Consider the following 18,027-nt stretch of genomic DNA (forward strand, 5'->3'; position numbering starts at 1 on the left):
GAAAAGCCGAATAAAAAAGGAGGTAAGAGTGCAGAACTCAGGAGAGGTTATTAAAATCTCCAGCAAAGACACAAAAAGGATAGAGCATCTAGGAATGTTTAACAATCAAATTTCAAGCACACTGGACAAATGAATGACAATGAGCAGACGGACGGTTAATACAGAACTAATAATATTATACCTGAATGCATGTTGTATAAGGAATAAGGTGGCGCAGAATGAGGTCGGCAGATATGATGTGAATAGCACCACGGAAAGTGGCTGCAATGGGATTAGGATATTTTAGGACATATATCCTATCTCAAAGATAGGGCAGAGGGAATGGATTTCCATTATTATTAAGAAATGAAATTAAATCAGTAATAAGTAAGGAAGTAAGGTCAGATGGTGTAGAATCTGCATGGGTAGAATTGAGGAACCACAAAGGTAAGACAACCACAGTTGGAGACTTGTACAGGGATCCAAAGAGTAGTCAAGATCTGGGGCACAAAATACACCAGGAGATAGAAAAGATCTGTAGGAGAGGCAAAGTACAGTGACCATGGGAGATTTCAATATGTAGGTGGAATTGGAAAATCAGGTAAGAAAAGAATTTACAGGAATATCTATGAGATTTCTTTTTGGAGTAGCTTGTGGTAGAGCCCACTTAGGATCAGATGATACTGGATTTAATGAGGGAGGCCAGAGAAGTGAGCTTTAGGTAAAGAAAAGATACGGAAGCAATGATTAGAACTATGGTTGAATGTATTCTGAAATTTGAGAGAGAGAAGATTGAATCAGAGGCAACAGTATTTCCGTTGAATAAAGACAACTACAGAGGCATAAGGGAGAAGCTGGGTAGGATTGACCGGGTTAAGGGTCTAGCAGGAAAGACAGGGGAACAGCAAAGGCAGCAGATTCCAAGATTAATTTAGGAGACACTGCAGTGATTCATGCTGATGGATAGAGGCATGGAACAGGGAGGATGAGGCAACCAGGCCAGACGAGGGAAGTAAGGGATTGCATACAAGCAAAAGAGCAAGCATATCGCGTGTTGAAGGGAGTGGGAAACTAAAGAATTGGGAAACTTACAAAGACCAACAGAGGGCAAAGAAAAGGGAGGGAGAATATTAAATATGGGGATAAGGTAACCAGTACTATAAAGGAGACTGTAAGAGGTTCTTTAGATATATAAAGTGCAAAAGAGAGGCAATACTGAATATGGGCCACTGGAAAATGATGCTGGAGAGATAGTAATGGGAAACAACGAAACGAATGAGGAACTTTGCATCAGTCTTAATTGTGGAAGACATGAGTAATTTCCCAAACATTGAAGACATTGAGATGGCCGAGCTGAGTATGGTGACCATCATCAAAAAGAACATGTTAGAAAACTGAATGGCCTGAATGTGGATAAATCACCTGGACCAGATGGGCAACACCCCAGCCTTGTAATGGAGATAGCTAATGAGGTAATGCAGCGTAAGTGGTAATCTTTCAGGAATGACTAAAATCAGGAAAGGAGAAAGTGAGGTCTGCAGATGCTGGAGATCAGAGCTGGAAATGTGCTGCTGGAAAAGCGCAGCAGGTCAGGCAGCATCCAGGGAACAGGAGAATCGACGTTTCGGGCATAAGCCCTTCTCCAGGAATGGGGAAAGTTTGTCCAGCAGGCTAAGATAAAAGGTAGGGAGGAGGGACTTGGGAGAGGGGCGTCGGAAATGTGATAGGTGGAAAGAGGTCAAGGTGAGGGTGATAGGTCAGACTGGGGTGGGGGCGGAGAGGTCGGGAAGAAGATCTCAGGTTAGGAAGGCGGTGCTGAATTTGATGGATTTGACTGAGACAGGGTGGGGGGAGGGGAAATGAGGAAACTGGTGAAATCCGAGTTCATCCCTTGTGGTTGGAGGGTTCCTCGCCGGAAGATGAGGCGTTCTTCCTCCAACCGTCGTTTTGTTGTGGTCTGACGATGGAGGAGTCCAAAGACCTGCATATCCTTAGTGGAGTGGGAGGGGGAATTGAAATGTTGATCTACAGGGTGGTTGGGTTGGTTGGTCCGGGTGTCCCAGAGGTGTTCTCTGAAAGGCTCCGCAAGTAGCCGGCCTGTCTCCCCAATATAGAGGAGGCCACATCGGGTGCAGAGGATGCAATAGATGATATGTGTGGAGGTGCAGGTGAATCTGTGGCGGATATGGAAGTTTCCTTTGGGGCCTTGGAGGGAAGTGAGGGGGGAGGTGTGGGCGCAAGTCTTGCACCTCCTGCGGTTGCAGGGGAAGGTGCCGGGAGTGGAGGTTGGGTTGGTGGGGGGTGTGGATCTGACGAGGGAGTCACGGAGGGAGTGGTCTTTACGGAATGCTGATAGGGGAGGGGAGGGAAATATATCCTTGGTGGTGGGGTCCGTTTGGAGGTAGCGGAAATGACGGCGGATGATGCGCTGTACATGGAGATTGGTGGGGTGGTAGGTGAGGACCAGTGGGGTTCTGTCCTGGTGGCGGTTGGAGGGGCGGGGTTCAAGGGCGGAGGAGCGGGAAGTGGAAGAGATGCGGTGGAGGGCATCGTCGACCACGTCGGGGGGGAAATTGCGGTCCTTGAAGAAGAAGGCCATCTGGGTTGTGCGTTTTTGGAACTGGTCCTCCTGGGAGCAGATGCGGCGGAGTCGAAGGAATTGGGAGAATGGGATGGCGTTTTTACAGGGGGCAGGATGGGAGGAGGTGTTGTCCAGGTAGCTGTGGGAGTCGGTCGGTTTGTAGTAGATGTCCGTGTTGATTCGGTCGCCTGAGATGGAAATAGAAAGGTCGAGGAAGGGGAGGGAGGAATCTGAGACTATCCAGGTGAATTTGAGGTCGGGGTGGAAGGTGTTGGTGAAGTGGATGAACTGTTCAACTTCCTCGTGGGACCACTCCCTCCGTGACTCCCTCGTCAGATCCACACCCCCCACCAACCCAACCTCCACTCCTGGCACCTTCCCCTGCAACCGCAGGAGGTGCAAGACTTGCGCCCACACCTCCCCCCTCACCTCCCTCCAAGGCCCCAAAGGAAACTTCCATATCCGCCACAGATTCACCTGCACCTCCACACATATCATCTATTGCATCCTCTGCACCCGATGTGGCCTCCTCTATATTGGGGAGACAGGCCGGCTACTTGCGGAGCATTTCAGAGAACACCTCTGGGACACCCGGACCAACCAACCCAACCACCCTGTAGCTCAACATTTCAATTCCCCCTCCCACTCCACTAAGGATATGCAGGTCTTTGGACTCCTCCATCGTCAGACCACAACAAAACGACGGTTGGAGGAAGAACGCCTCATCTTCCGGCTAGGAACCCTCCAACCACAAGGGATGAACTCGGATTTCACCAGTTTCCTCATTTCCCCTCCCCCCACCCTGTCTCAGTCAAATCCATCAAATTCAGCACCGCCTTCCTAACCTGAGATCTTCTTCCCGACATCTCCGCCCCCACCCCAGTCTGACCTATCACCCTCACCTTGACATCTTTCCACCTATCACATTTCCGACGCCCCTCTCCCAAGTCCCTCCTCCCTAAAATTTATCTTAGCCTGCTGGACAAACCTTCCCCATTCCTGAAGAAGGGCTTATGCCCGAAACGTCGATTCTCCTTTTCCCTGGATGCTGCCTGACCTGCTGCGCTTTTCCAGCAACACATTTCCAGCTAAAATCAGGAAAGGGCCAAGTGGCTGGAATATTTCTAAAATAACACCCCGTTTAATAAGGGAATTTGGCAGAAGATGGAAAATTACAGACTGATTAGCCTAACCTTAGTTGTGGGTAACATCCTGGAATCCATCGTGAAAGATAGCACATCTGAATAACTTGGAGGTCTTTGGTAAAATAGGACAGAGTCAGCATGGTTTCATCAATGGGAAGTCATGTCTGACAAACCTGCTAGAATACATTGAGGAAGTCACGAGCAGATTAGACCAAGGAGAATCCATGCATGTTATCCACTTGCTACTCAAGAATCTGTTGACAACGTGCCACGCAGGAGGCTATTGAGAAAGATAAGGGTCCATGGTGTTAGAGGCAAGCTGCCAGCATGGATAGAAGTTTGACTGTCTGACAGAAAGCAGAGAGTAGGGAGAAAAGTGTCCTTCTCAGGGTGGCAGCCAGGTACAAGTGGTGTTCCACAAGACTCAATGTTGGGACTGCAACGTTTCACTTTGTGCATTAATGATATACATGAAGGAACTGAGGGCATTTTGGCTAAGATTTCAAACAGTGCAAAGATAGATAGAGGGACAGGTAGCATTGAAGAGGTGGTTCGGTTGCAGGAGGGTGCTCCAGCGCAACTCCTCAATTTCCCGCACCTCCGCCCTTGAACTCCACCCTTCCAACTACAACAAGGATAGAAACACTCTGGTGCCCGCCTTCCATCCCACCAACCTCAGGATACAACGCATCATCCTCCGCCATTTCCGCCACCAACAGTCAGACCCCACCACTAGAGATATATTTCCCTCCCCACCCCTAAAAGCATTCTGTAGAGACCATTCCCTTCACAACTCCCTCGTTCGGTCCACGTTCCCTCACCCTCTGCCACACCCCACCAAGTCACCTTCCACTGCTGGCACCGTATTTGCCACTACAAGATGTATGAAAACTGCGTCAATACCTCCCTCCTTACCTCCATCCAAGGCCCCAAAGGATCCTTCCACATCAGGCAGAGAATATCCTGTTCATGCAAACACGTCACCTACTCTGTCCATTACTCCTGGTTTCCTCTACATTGGGGAGGCAGGACACCAACTTGCAGAACGGTTCAGGGAACACTCACTTACACACACACCCAAAAACCCCACTGTCCTGTGGCTGAATACTTCAACTCCCCCTCCCACTACACCAAGGACATGCACGTTTTTGGCCTCCTCCACTGCCAAATTCTAGCCAGCAGTAGTCTGGAGGAAGAACGCATCATCTTCCGCCTTGGGACTCTCCAACCACACGGTATCAAGGGCAATTTCACCAGTTTCCTCATCTCCCTTCCCTCCACCTTATCCCAGATCTGAACCTCCAGTTCAGCACCGCCCTCTTCACCTGTCCGACCTGTCCATCTTATCCATTCCACCTTCCAATCTGACCCATCACTATCACCACCCACCTGCATCTAGCTATCGCCTTCCAAGCTACCTTCCCCTCAGCCCCAGCCCCTCCCATTTATATGCCAGCCCCATTACACCCCACCCCCTCCTTATTCCTGAAACGTCTAATCAACTGCTCCTTGGATGTGGCCGGAATGGCTATACTTCTCTAACACCACATTTTTTGACTCTGATCTCCAGAATCTGCGGTCCTCACTTTCTCCTGCTGAAGGATTTGCACAGGTTAGGAGATTGAGCAAACAATGGCAGATGGAGTATAACGTGGGAAAGTGTGACTTCATGCTCTTTGCCAAGAAGAAAACAGGCATGGACTATTTTCTAAATATCGAGCCAGTTCAGAAATCTGAAGTGCAAAAAGACAAGGGAGTTCTATTCCTGGAGTCTCGAAATGTAAACTTGCAGGTTGTCAGTAGTTATGAAGGCAAATGCAAGTATGGTATTTATTTCAAGAGGGCTTGAATATAAAAGCAGGGAAGTACTTCTGAGGCTCTATAAGGCTTTGGTCAGGCTGCATCCGGATTATTGGGCACAGCTTTGGGTCCCATCTCTCAGGAAGGATGCACTGACCCTGGAGGGTTTTCCAAGGAGATTCACGAGAATGATCCCAGGTATGAAAAGCTTAACGTACAAAGAACATCTAAGGGCTCTGGGTCCATATTTGATAGAGATCAGGAAGATATTAGGAGGTATAATTGAAACTTACAGAATACTGATTGACCGAGACAGAATGGATTTTGGGAAGATATTTCCAATAGTCGGAGAGACTCGGACCCGATGGTACAGTGTAAAGAGAGGATATTTTAGAACAAAGATAAGGAGGAACTTCTTCAGCCAGAGAGTGGTGAATCTAAGGAATTCAATGCCACAGAAGGCTGTTGAGGCCAGCTCATTGAGTATATTTAAGAGTGAGACAGATAGGTTCTTGACTGTAAAGTGGATCAACGGCTACAGATAGAATGCAGGAGAATGGAGTTGAGAAGCTTAACAGCCATCATTGAATGGAGGAGCGGGCTCAATGGGCTGAATAGACAATTTCTGCTCCAATGTCTTTTGATCATATAATTAACATTGGCTCTCCTCATTCCTCATTTGAGATGTAACCTGGAAGTTGATCTTCGTATGATTTATAATGATTAACACTTCCAATACTGATGACTGGGAAATATCATGTTCCCTCCCTCCAGTCTCAGCAGCCATGTCCCCATTATCATAATCACACTGCAATTGAAATCCATCGATGTACTTAATCACATCGATAAGATTAATAGCATGCCTCTCACCTGCCCTCTCTGATCCTCGAATAACCATCTGAATTGTGTGTCACATCATATTCTCTGTTAACATATCCATGCCAGTTTTTCGTTATAACTCATGTTGTCATAGGCACATTTTCCTGCCAGATTATGAACTAGAAAAGTTCTCTCCATTTCTTACTGACATTATAATCACTGATCAGTAGTTACAGACTTATGTTTCCATTTATAAACGGAGAAACGTGTTTATTTTTTGACAATCCTTTGACATTACTCCCATATTCAAGGAAGATTTAATGATTACATACAATCAATGTACCATCACCTATATTCATGCATTTAGTAACCCGCGCATATCATATCCCAAATTTGTAAATTTTAAACATTCTTTTGATTTTTAATAAAATCAATATTGAATTGAAAGGGGTTAACTGAAGCTATTTGTTCAGTGACTGTGATTAATGTCAATCTCCGTGGATCTTAATTATCCCAGTGGAGAGTTTCCATCGTTAAATAATAAAAGAGCTCTGTCAATGTGTTATCCCGTAGTATGAGCAGGAGCATCACTGACAGTACTGAAAGGGATCAGCAGCTCGAGAGAGAGGGGGAGGAGGGATCAGAATCTGAGAACATTAGATTGGCATGTTACAATAATGGTTCAGAATCTGAGGACCTTGGATTGGAATGTTCAAGCAATGGGTCAGAATCTGAGGACAGTAGACTGGAGTGTTCCAACAATGGATCAGAATATGACAACATTAGAGTGGAATGTTCGAACAATGGACAGGAGTTTATCCTCGGGTCTTTACTGGCTTTCTCGGCCTTGGATATCATTAGCATCACGGATCCAGGATATCCTTTGGATTATTCAAGGTGGTTACTATCCCATCCTCGCTATTGTTGGTGTTCCTGGTAAGTCATTATGTTTGTCCACTAAACCGGGTTGAACTGAATTTCTGCTCATGTTATATAAATTTTGGAAAGTGCAAGCCAATGTTTTCAGTTCCAAACAAAACATCCTTTCCTTATAAATTATAACTGTCAAACTGCTATTTATAAAATACTCACTGATATGGGAGAATGAACCAGAATGGTCTCAAACTCCATAAACCATTTTGTCCTTCAAAGATTTACATCGCCATGTCCTCCCAACTCACCAATCCTGTCCAATACCACCATCATGATAACCCAGTCTCGCCCTCAGTCTCAGTGCAACTTCTGAATAAATAATTTTTTGTGCCTTTGTTCAATGCGGATGCAACAGTTTCAAGTTCTTTCTAACCACATGTTCGTCATTAAATAATTGCTCCTGAGGATGTTTAACTTGTTCTCTGCACATACGGAAGACAGTTTATTGTGGACACGCCATTGATTCATAATCTAGAGCCACAGAATAGTAGTCTGTTAATATCTCAAGAAGGAAATTGGTGGAATTTAAAAGCAACCATTATCATTTGTTATAAAAAACCAATTTGCTTGCCTCAAGTCATTCAGAGAAGTCAATGTGGCATGCATCCCTCGTCAGGTTTCCGTGTGATATCTGTGATGAACATGTGGGTGTACTATACCTTTTAGATAATTAAAAAGCCAGCAATAACTACCTGACAGCAGCAAATGTTCTGAAAAGTAAACTTAATGTAACATTTGGTCGAAAAACTCGATTAGCTCATTGTCTTGACACAAAAAGAAATTCAGCAAAACAGTTTAAATTATACCGCAAAATACCCACTTCCAATCAAGTTTGAATATAGTATATTGACAATCTCAAAAGCCAATGACACAATTCAATGCTTTGCGGGGAGGTACAAGACTATAGAAAATTGAGAAGTTGAGAGGAGAACTGCCAAGCTACCAGCTGCCTGAAGACTGCCAGAAAAATAGCTCGATTAAAGGTACCTTCATTGATTAGTAACTGGTAAAGTGGAACCTCCAAGAAGAAAAGAAGACAGGAGTATGGAGAAGAACCGAAGCTCCCTGACTTTGAGATAAGAAAATTTGAGTTGCAAATCGTAATTAGGAGTCTTATCGGACTTGTATTGTGGAGGGGAAGATAAAAGATAGTTTAGAGGAAGAAGTTGTAAATAGTCGTTAGTTTATTATTCTCTGCTATACTTTAAGAAATAAAGTTGTAAATTTTTGCTTTATATAGTTTTAGACTCTAGAATTATCACAGATTTATGGATGGGATAAATCTTTTCTCTGTTGTTGGTTTTAATTAAGCAGGAGAATTGATCCTGTGTTGTAACACTACAAACCCACAGCAATGTGTTTTGCTCTTTACTGTCTTGTGCAACAGCTGAACCAGCCACTCAGTTCAAGATCGGCATAACACGCTGCCCTGACCAAGGCTGCATACATCCTGTGAGAGAAGAACAAAAGTAAAGACAGCTCCCTTCCTCTGACCGTTTCCCACTTTTCTACATCTCATTTCTATTCAGGCAGGTGATCATCGCCTATTTTAGGTGTATTCAATCTCATTGAAATTCTGCCGAGAGTGATGCTCATCTCCATAAGCATCTCTGGTGCTGGCTTTATTGATGCTGACGTACAGATGTAAGGAACTTACAAATTCCACATCAGTCGTAGTGCATAGAGAAGGAATGGCTTTTTGTGGCACAGGAAAGAAACGGCGATGTCTAAGTGAGAGAAAAGGATTATTGCGATCATCCTTAAGAGTGTTGGTGAGGCAGTATTTGGGGTACTGTGGATAGATCTTCTCTCAAATTTCACCAGAATAATCCCTGAGATTATGGCACCATGAGCACTGACTGAAGCGCAGTGAGAGAATAAGGGGTGATTGCATTGAACCTTAAGGGGGATGGACAATCATACGAGATGTTCTAAACAAACACTGATACGGTGATAAATTCCATGGCTTCTGTTTTTACTTGGGTAACTTGAGTTTCGATAGTTTAAGAGCCTCTGGGAACGTTGCACTCCACCATCCCCACTCCCCATTTCGATTGAGACAGAGAGAGAGAGAGAGAGGTTCAGGCTTTTGAATAAACTCTCCCACCATTAATACAGTTCAATTGAGTCGTGATCCTGCAATGAACGTCGTGCTATCCATAATCCTGACAGCAGCCACAATTCCTTCATTATAAAAGTGTTAACTCATTCTAGCAGCTTCTGACCTGCATGGAGAACATGGGTGTTCAGCGTCGACGTGAGTCTCCCCGAATGTCTTGTCCAAGTCTATCACTAATAATGACACAGACGTGACCCTCAGCTTCCACATGATCAGTTTAGGTAAAGCTTACAAATAGCAAGGAGAAGCAAATATTGGTGTTTTATATATCGAAAGCAAAACAGTTGAAGCAAATCTGATCATCATATGCTCTGGAAATTAGATATGCAAGTATCATGGATACTGCAGTTTTATTGGATGATCTCAAGTTGCATCTCAACTGCATTAACTACGTGACTGCTCATGCTGTGAAAAATAAATTCTGTAAATGTATATGAGGTAGGTTGAAAAGTATGTTGTGAAATAAACTAGAGAGCAGGTTATTTCGGATTTGGTGTTGTGTGGTCAGAAGGACAAATTAATAACCTTGCTCTTAAGCAGCTTTTCAGGAATAATGACATTACCAAGATGCATTTTACTTGCTGTCTGAATACAATATAGAATGCTTGAACATTCTGGTCAGACATCATGGTAGCCTGGAGGTTAGAGGGTCAGGTTTGCTCCAATGAATTGGGAAGGTGCAATATCACATTCAGTGGGAGACAAACAATGGTTGGTAGAGCCATAGAGTCCGACTACACGGAGACAGGCCCTTCAGTTCAAAGTGGTCCATTCCGACCAAAATGTCCATCCACGCTAATCCTATTTCCCTGATTTGCCCCGTATACTTCTAATACTTACCTATCTGTGTATTTGTCCAAATGCCTTTTAAATGCTGTTAATGTACCCACCTCAACTCCTTCCGTTGGCAACTCATTCCATATGCGTACGGGTTTGTGCATGGGAGATCTTAGCTCACAAATTTGTTGGAGTACTTTGATTAAGTCACCAGCAACGTTGGTGTAAAACACTTCTTCCTCAGGTTCCCTTTTATGCGTTCCCCTCTGACCTTAAACTGATGCCCTCTGGTCTGTGATTGCCCAACCCTGTGAAAAAAGACTGAGTGCATTCATTCGGTCCAGGCCTGTCATGATCTTATGCACTTCTATCAGATCCCCCTCAGTCTCATACACGCTAAATTAAAAAGTCCGAGCTTGTCCAACCTCTCCATATAACTCACATCATTGAGACGGCAACATCCTTGTAAATTTCTTCTGCACTTTTTCCAGTTTAATAACATTCTTCCTCTGGCAAAGTGAACAAAATTGAACATAACGCTACTAGTATGGCTTCACCTGTATAACTACAATGAAATTCCCTAATTTCGATACTCAGTGAAATTCAATGATCAAGGCCAGTGTACCAAAAGCTTTCTTCACTGCTCTGTCTACCTCTGAATCAACCTTCAGAGAACCATGCACCTGAATTCCAAGATCCCTCTGTTCCACCACACTCTTTCGGACCCAACCATTCACCATGAAACTCCAACCCTGATTTGACTTCTAAAATGCAAGAACTTAGACTGATCTACATTAACATCTATTTGCCAATTCTCAGCCAACTTCCCCAGCTGATCAAGGTATTGTTGTAATTTCTGAAATTTTTGATAACCTTCGTCACTCTCCATGATGCTGCCTATTTTAGTGTCGTCTTCAAACTTACAAATCATGCCTATACATTCTCATCTATATGTATGTAATATGCAGTGGTCCCAGCACCAATCCCTATGGCATTCCACTAGTCACATGCCTCCAATCTGGCCAGCATTCTTCCAGTATTACCCTTTGCTTCCTACCATTAAGGCAATTTTGTACCACATTTGCCAGCGACCCCACAATTCCATGTGATTTAACATTCCAGAGCAGCGTACCATGTGGAAACTTATTGATGGCCTTGCTGGAATCCGTATAGACTACGAAAACCACCCTACCCTCCTCAACGTTGCTGGTGACTTAATCAAAGTACTCCAACAAATTTGTGAGCTAAGATCTCCCATGCACAAACCCGTGCTGACGTTGATGAAGGGCCTTTGCCCGAAACATCGATTTTCCTGCTCTTCGGATGTTGCCTGACCTGCTCTGCTTTTCCAGCACCATTCTAATCTTACTCCTAATCACATCCTCTCTTTTCTAAATGCATGTATATCCAATCTGTCCGAATCTTCTCAAGTATCTTACCCAATAGATTTTAACATTACTGGTCTTTAGTTCCCAGGTTTATCTTAGTAGCGTTTCTTGATTAAGGGCACAGCATTCGCTTCCCTCCAGTCGTCCAGGACCCCATCCGTTGGCCAACGATGATGGAAAAGAACCAAGCAGAGCTCACACAATTTATTCTCTGTCCTCCTGTAGTGTTCAAGATTATATCTGGTCAGGACCATGAGTTTTTAGAAATACTGCAATGTCTGAAAAATACATCTATTTATTTCAGGTTCAAACACCAAAAAGTGACAAAGTAACTCAATGATGGTTATCACAACAAATTAGAAAATAGATTAATCATAGGAAGTGACTTCACAAAAATCCCAGACATGTGGAAACCTGAGAATTCTCAGAAATTAACGATCCAGACAAGGAAGGCCATGAAACTGATAAGGAAATCAAAACGTGAACATGCATGCGAACAAACAGGAGCACAACGACTACATCAATCTACGATTTATATTTCAATGGAAACAAAATAAATGCAAGGTAAAATGTGGAAGTTTGCATTCGGGAGAGGAGAGGTTATTGTGGAGAACAGGGCAATGGCCAAAACAATAACAAGTTACTTTGCATCTGTCTTCATGGAGGAAGATCCAGAAAATCATCAGTAATACCAAGTGATCATATTGGAGTTCTAGAGCTAAAGACATAAAGTCAATTTGTATCAGTACCAACGTAGTACTTGAAGATATAGCTGGATTGAATATTGCTAAGTCTAACGAAACTGATGTACTTCCTATCAAAATGTCATAAATAAACCACCAAAAGAAGTCCTAATTGCACTCTCGATGATTGTGTTTTATTTTCCTGTACATAATGTAGAGACTGGAAGCCATTGCAGATAAATGGAAGTTAGCAATCGTGATGCAATAGGTGAACAGAAGGGATCCAATCAGCTACAAAGGGAAGAAGACATAGTGTGAAGAAATGCAGACCAATTAACTTGACATCTGTAGGGACATTGTTGGAATCTATTACACAGGATGAGTTTTTTTTATATTTAGAAATTAGTAGCAACAATGGAGAGAATCAGCATGCATTTCAGATAGAGAAATCATACTTGATAAACTTCGGAATTATTTGAAGTTGTTTCTTACAACATAGATAATGGGGAATCAATAGAGGTGGCATACATTGGATTTTCGGAAGGGTTTCTGTAAGAACTCAAAAAGTGAGTGCGTAAATACAATAAATGTGAAGGATATTTGGAGGAATATTATGTAAGTGGAAAATAAATGTTTGGTTCACCTTCATTTAAGAGAGTCAGAACATTGATTAAAGACATGTTGAAGCAGTTTCACAGCGTGTTGCTGGGACTGTACCTGGAGTATTGTGTACAGTTTTGGTGACCGAATCTCAGAAAGAACATACTGATCACAGAGGGAATGCAATGGATATTCTCCAGATTAATCCCTCAGATGGTGAGATTGTCTGATGAGGAAACTCGGCCTATTTTCTCGAGAGTTTCAAAGAATGATAGGTGGTTCACAGTGAAATTTAGAAAATTCACAAAACATATGACAAGTTGGAAATTAACAGAATACTTCCCTGGCTGTCTAATCCACATTCAAGGCAAATAATGGCAGGATCTGGGACAGGCCATTTAAGATTGCAATAACGAGGAAATTCTTCACTCGGAGGGGACTGACTAACACAGGGGCATGGAAACCTGCTGGCAGTGAACAGGTAGTACTCATTAGTGACGTGGCAAGTTGCATGCAAATCAACTTTAGTGGTTGGAGACAGAAGGTGGTGGTAGAAGGCTGTTTGTGTGACTGGAGGCCGGAGTCCATAAGACCATAAGGAGTGGAAGTAAGGCCATTCGGCCCATCTAGTCCAATGGTATACCACGGGTATCAGTGCTGTGTCCATTTTTATTTGTGACTCGGAGGTGCTGGTGTTGGACTGTAGTGGACAAAGTTAAAAATTGCATAACACCAGATTGCAGTCCAACAGGTTTATTCAGAGGCACGAATTTTCAAATCGCACAACCACCTGACGAAGAAGCAGCGCTTCGAAAGCTAATGCCTCCGAATAAACCTTTTGGGTTATAACCTGATGTTGTGTGATTTTTAACCTTATTATTTGTGGTAGTCATAAATGATGCAGCTGTGTATATGGACGAGGGGTGCGGGCTGTGACACTTAACGTTGTGTTTGATGCAAAGATTGGCCGGGTGGTTGGCAGTGAGGAGGAAAGCCTTACGTTACAAGAAGATACAGATGCCATGGTCAGATGGCTGGAACAATGACAGATGGAATGTAACCCTGATTAATATGAGGCGATGCACTTTGGAGGAAGGAACCAGACAGAGTAGTACACAATGAATGGCAGCACACGAGAAAGCTCAGAGGGTGCTTCTCAACACATTCCTAAATGTGACTGGACAGGTTAATACACAATTTGAGAAAGCATAGGGGACCGTAAACATAGCCTTTATTCATTGAGGCACAGATTATAAGAGCTATGTGGAACTTTGGTGAGGCGAAGATGGAATACTGTGTGCAGTTCTGGGAGCCACATTCCAGGAAGGATGTGATTGCACTGGAAGGGGTGCAGAGGCCATTCATTAGGATGTTCCCTTGATGGAACATATCAGCTGTGGAGAAAGGCTGGATAAGCTCGGGTTGTTTAGTTTGGAGGAGACAAGACTGAGGGGTCCGTGATTCAGAAGGATATGATAACGAGGGACATGGACATGGTGGATGGATAGCAGCTGTTTCTTTTAGTCAAAGGGATACATTTTTAAATTGAAGGGTTTAAGGTTTAGTGAGGATTTAGGGATTGTTTTTCAGCCAGAGGGTGTTGGGGTCTGGAATGCACTTCTTGAGAGGGGAGTTGTCATGGTAACCTCAAAACCAGTAGAAAATGCACAGTTGTGCACTTGAAATCCATAAGATTCATGGCTACAGGTCTTGTTGCGGAATATGGGACTAATGTAGACTGTGCTGTATTTCTGATAGTACAGAGTCTGTGTTTCTGTAATTGCATGGCTGTGGAAGGTCAATAATTGAGTAGCGTAAGGTAGGAATTGATAGGTTTCTGAAGAATTTAATATCAAATTTTATAAGAGTGAACTTGTAATATCTTTTGAAATTATGTTCATCGCGAAATTAAGAAAATAAAAGTGCAGCTTGCTTACAGTCTGATACCAGATAATCGAAGACCGGGAAATAGCAGAACTATGGAGCAAATACTTCTGTCATGCCTTCACAGAAGAAAACAAATCAAAAAAAGAAAACTTCCTATCAATACTAGGGAACTTCAGTCTGTTGAGAAAAATGGAATAGAATGAAATTAGCGACTAAATAGTTTAGAGAAGGTATTAGACTGAAAGTAATGAGCATAGACAAAGTTAACAGAGATTTATGAAATGGGAATCATATTTGAGAAAGTGGCTTTTCGTAAAATTATGCAAAAGCTATCAATGAAATATAATTGCATTTTCAGAAAGAGTTGTGATAAAGCCCCAAGCCTGTAGTGCAAATTTGAATCCAATGGGACTGGGGCTAATATATGGGCCATGGTTTCACAATGGGAGAGCTGGCCGGAAACAGTGAGTAGGAATACAACCATGTTTTTGTTTAGAGTGGAAGGCTTGGAGGATGTAGCAGGGATCGGGGATTGGGACCCACCTTTTCCCAATACACATCATAGCTCTGGTTGAGGTGCTCAAATGCAATATTCCCAAGTCTGCTGACTGCACTAAACCATGTCAGATTGTGAGTGAGTGAGCAGCTCCAATGTAATTGAGACAAGTGGAGTGACTCGGCAAATATGTAGCACATGGAGCTAATTGGGAAAAATTGATGTTGTGTACTTAGATGGGACAATAGAATGACCCCCTATCATTTGAAAAGGGATTTGGTTGAAAAATGTTAAACGACAAATGAAAATAAGCTGTATTTTTTATTCCTTACTCGCAGCCCTCCAAGTCCATGTAAGGCAGTGAGTTCTGAAACCAAAAATCAGTACTGTGAATGGTGTTGGCACGCAGACCAGTGTATATAGACCCACCAAGTGGGGAACTGCAACATTGAAAAGTATCTGGATCTCCATGTACACCAGTCACTGAAAGCAAAATTGCAGGAACAGAAAGCAATTAGAAGGGTAAATGATGTATTCACCTTCATTTCAGGGAGATTTGTTTACAGAAGTAAGGGTAATTTACTGCAGCTATACAGGGCCTTGGTGAGACCCCATTTCAAACATTGTGCAATATTGCTTATAGTTTTGGTATCCTTACCTAATAAAGAACAAACCTGACATTGTGAGAGAGCAGCAAAAGAATACCAGACTGATCTCTGGAATGACAGGCTGATTGTGGGGGCAGAGTTTGGGGTGACTGGACCTGTATTCCATGGGGTTTAGGAAAATAAGTGGAGATCTCCATGAAATACATAGAACTCTGACAAGGTGAGACAGGTTGGAAGCAGGGCTGATAATTCCCCAGGCTGGGACGTCTAAAACAAGGACCCACAGCATTAGGTTCAGGCAGGCCACTCTGCGTTAAGATGAGAATAAATGTCAGCACTCAGAGACTGGTAACCCTGGGGAACTCTCTCCCAGATCAGGCTGTGGAAACCCAGGCACTGAATATAAATAAGCTTTTCTGGAAAATAAAGGGACAGGGAGAGAGCAGGAGTATGGTGTGAAGTTGGAAGATCAGCTATCATTCCAGGTTGTTGTCTAATAATGCGGTAACTGTGTTCCTGTGCAATACTGTGCAATTTGGCGCGCCCCCGCCAACTATCAGGAAAAAACAAAAATTAAGTTTAGTCTAATACACGCACTATCCCAGTCTAAGTAAATCTTTAAATCATATATTGTAATGAAACAATGCTGTAAATGTAACACTTTCACACGACAGTCACTAACTACAGCAGTATACCTTCCACCACACTCTTCACCAGAAAGCACATGGGTGCTGACTGCCCACGTGATACCGACACAGAATTCCAATTCTCCTCAATATTCTCCACACAATTTGAAATAAAATTCTTTCTAAGTATTGACTACAATTTCCAGTTTCAGGCTCAGTTTCAAGGCTTGCCTATTTTAGCTGAACGCATTGATTGTGCATTTTGCAGACAGAGGTTCCTGAGGCTGGGTTTTGCTGTTCAGCTGGTGCCCGGCAAGGAATTGCGTCAAATTGAACGGGAGTTCACTTCATAGAAAACGGTTCATGAATAACATTGCAGCCAAATCGTATTGAAGCAACATGCGTTATCGGAGAACTGCCTGTATATTGAATGGAGGAGCAAAATTGATGGACCGAAGGGGTACAACAGTTCTTATTTTATTTTTTACAATGTTCAAAGCTATTAATGAGTATGAACACTGTGTAGGGAAACCTGCATCGAGGAGATGTTCGGCATGAACTAGCATGGGGAAAGCACAATGAAAGCACAAAGACCTACTCCTTTCCCGATGTTTCTGTGCAGTTTGTGGGAAAGCTCTGTAAATGTTGTCACAAGCTCTCTGGTGTTAAGCAGGAGACCTATGCAGTGTCGAAAAGACTGTGTTTCCCATTCCCTTTTCGAATACTGAGGTTGGTGCACGGTGGTCTATCCGGTTTTATCCTTTAAGACTTCGGAGCAGTTTGATACAATTGAGTGCCTTGCTTGGCCATTTCAGAGACCGTTGAAGAGTCTATCACATGTCTGTGTGTCTGGACTCACTTTTGGGCACGACCAGGAAAGTATGGGAGATTCACTTCCTGAAAATACGTTGGTTAAGAGATCGATGTTTAAATCAATACTAGACACAAGATCAGTTTTACTGACCCCAAATTTTAGGTCTCGATATTTTATATATTTTTTTTACTTCCACCAATTTCCAGAGCATTAGCCTGGTCTGATTTAGTAATACAGTGGCATTTGCACAATAGCACCATCTCCAAATAGGGACCTCACGGAAACCACACAGAGTGGATTATTTCTCTGCTTCTTGACAGCACTGTCAAACAAAACTTCCTACAATTTGACTATTGTGATCGGACTGAGGGGATGGTAATTCGTCAGATTGTAATTATTCTCCTCTGAGGGGATCGGACATAGTTGAGACATTTTCCATATTGCCACGGAGATGTCAGAGTTGGAGCTGGAATGAAACAGCTTCCCCGGGGACATGGTTTGTTGTGCAGAGCAAGTCTTTAGTCATATTACGGGAATGGTGTCAGGGCCCATTGCTTTTGGCGTATCGACTGTGTTCAGCTATTTCTTCATGTCACGTGCAGCAAATCGAATTGGTTGAAGGCTGGCATCTGTGACACTGTGGGAATCATGATGCGTGATATGTGGATCATCCACTCAACACGTCTGGCTGAGGATAGTGCAGCCATCACCTCCTTGACATTTTCACTGATTTACAGGACTCTTCCGATATTTAGGATGAGGATATTTGTGG

At 43.3% G+C, this 18,027-nt stretch overlaps 1 protein-coding gene across 1 annotated transcript in view; it reads left to right on the forward strand.

Moving 5' to 3' along the window:
* The first annotated feature begins 7,001 nt into the window (after positions 1-7,001).
* The window catches only part of LOC148148415 (putative G protein-coupled receptor 139), a 97,918-nt gene continuing 86,892 nt past the window's right edge, over positions 7,002-18,027 (forward strand). Inside the window, exon 1 of the mRNA XM_087993270.1 lies at positions 7,002-7,260. Within this exon, the coding sequence (XP_087849396.1) occupies positions 7,002-7,260 (259 nt within the window). The remainder of the gene's footprint in view (positions 7,261-18,027) is intronic.

The sequence above is a fragment of the Chiloscyllium plagiosum genome, unplaced genomic scaffold (assembly GCF_037043375.1).
Source record: "Chiloscyllium plagiosum isolate Xiang-an unplaced genomic scaffold, Cpla_swu_hap1 HiC_scaffold_13, whole genome shotgun sequence".
NCBI classification, from domain to species: Eukaryota; Metazoa; Chordata; class Chondrichthyes; order Orectolobiformes; family Hemiscylliidae; genus Chiloscyllium; species Chiloscyllium plagiosum.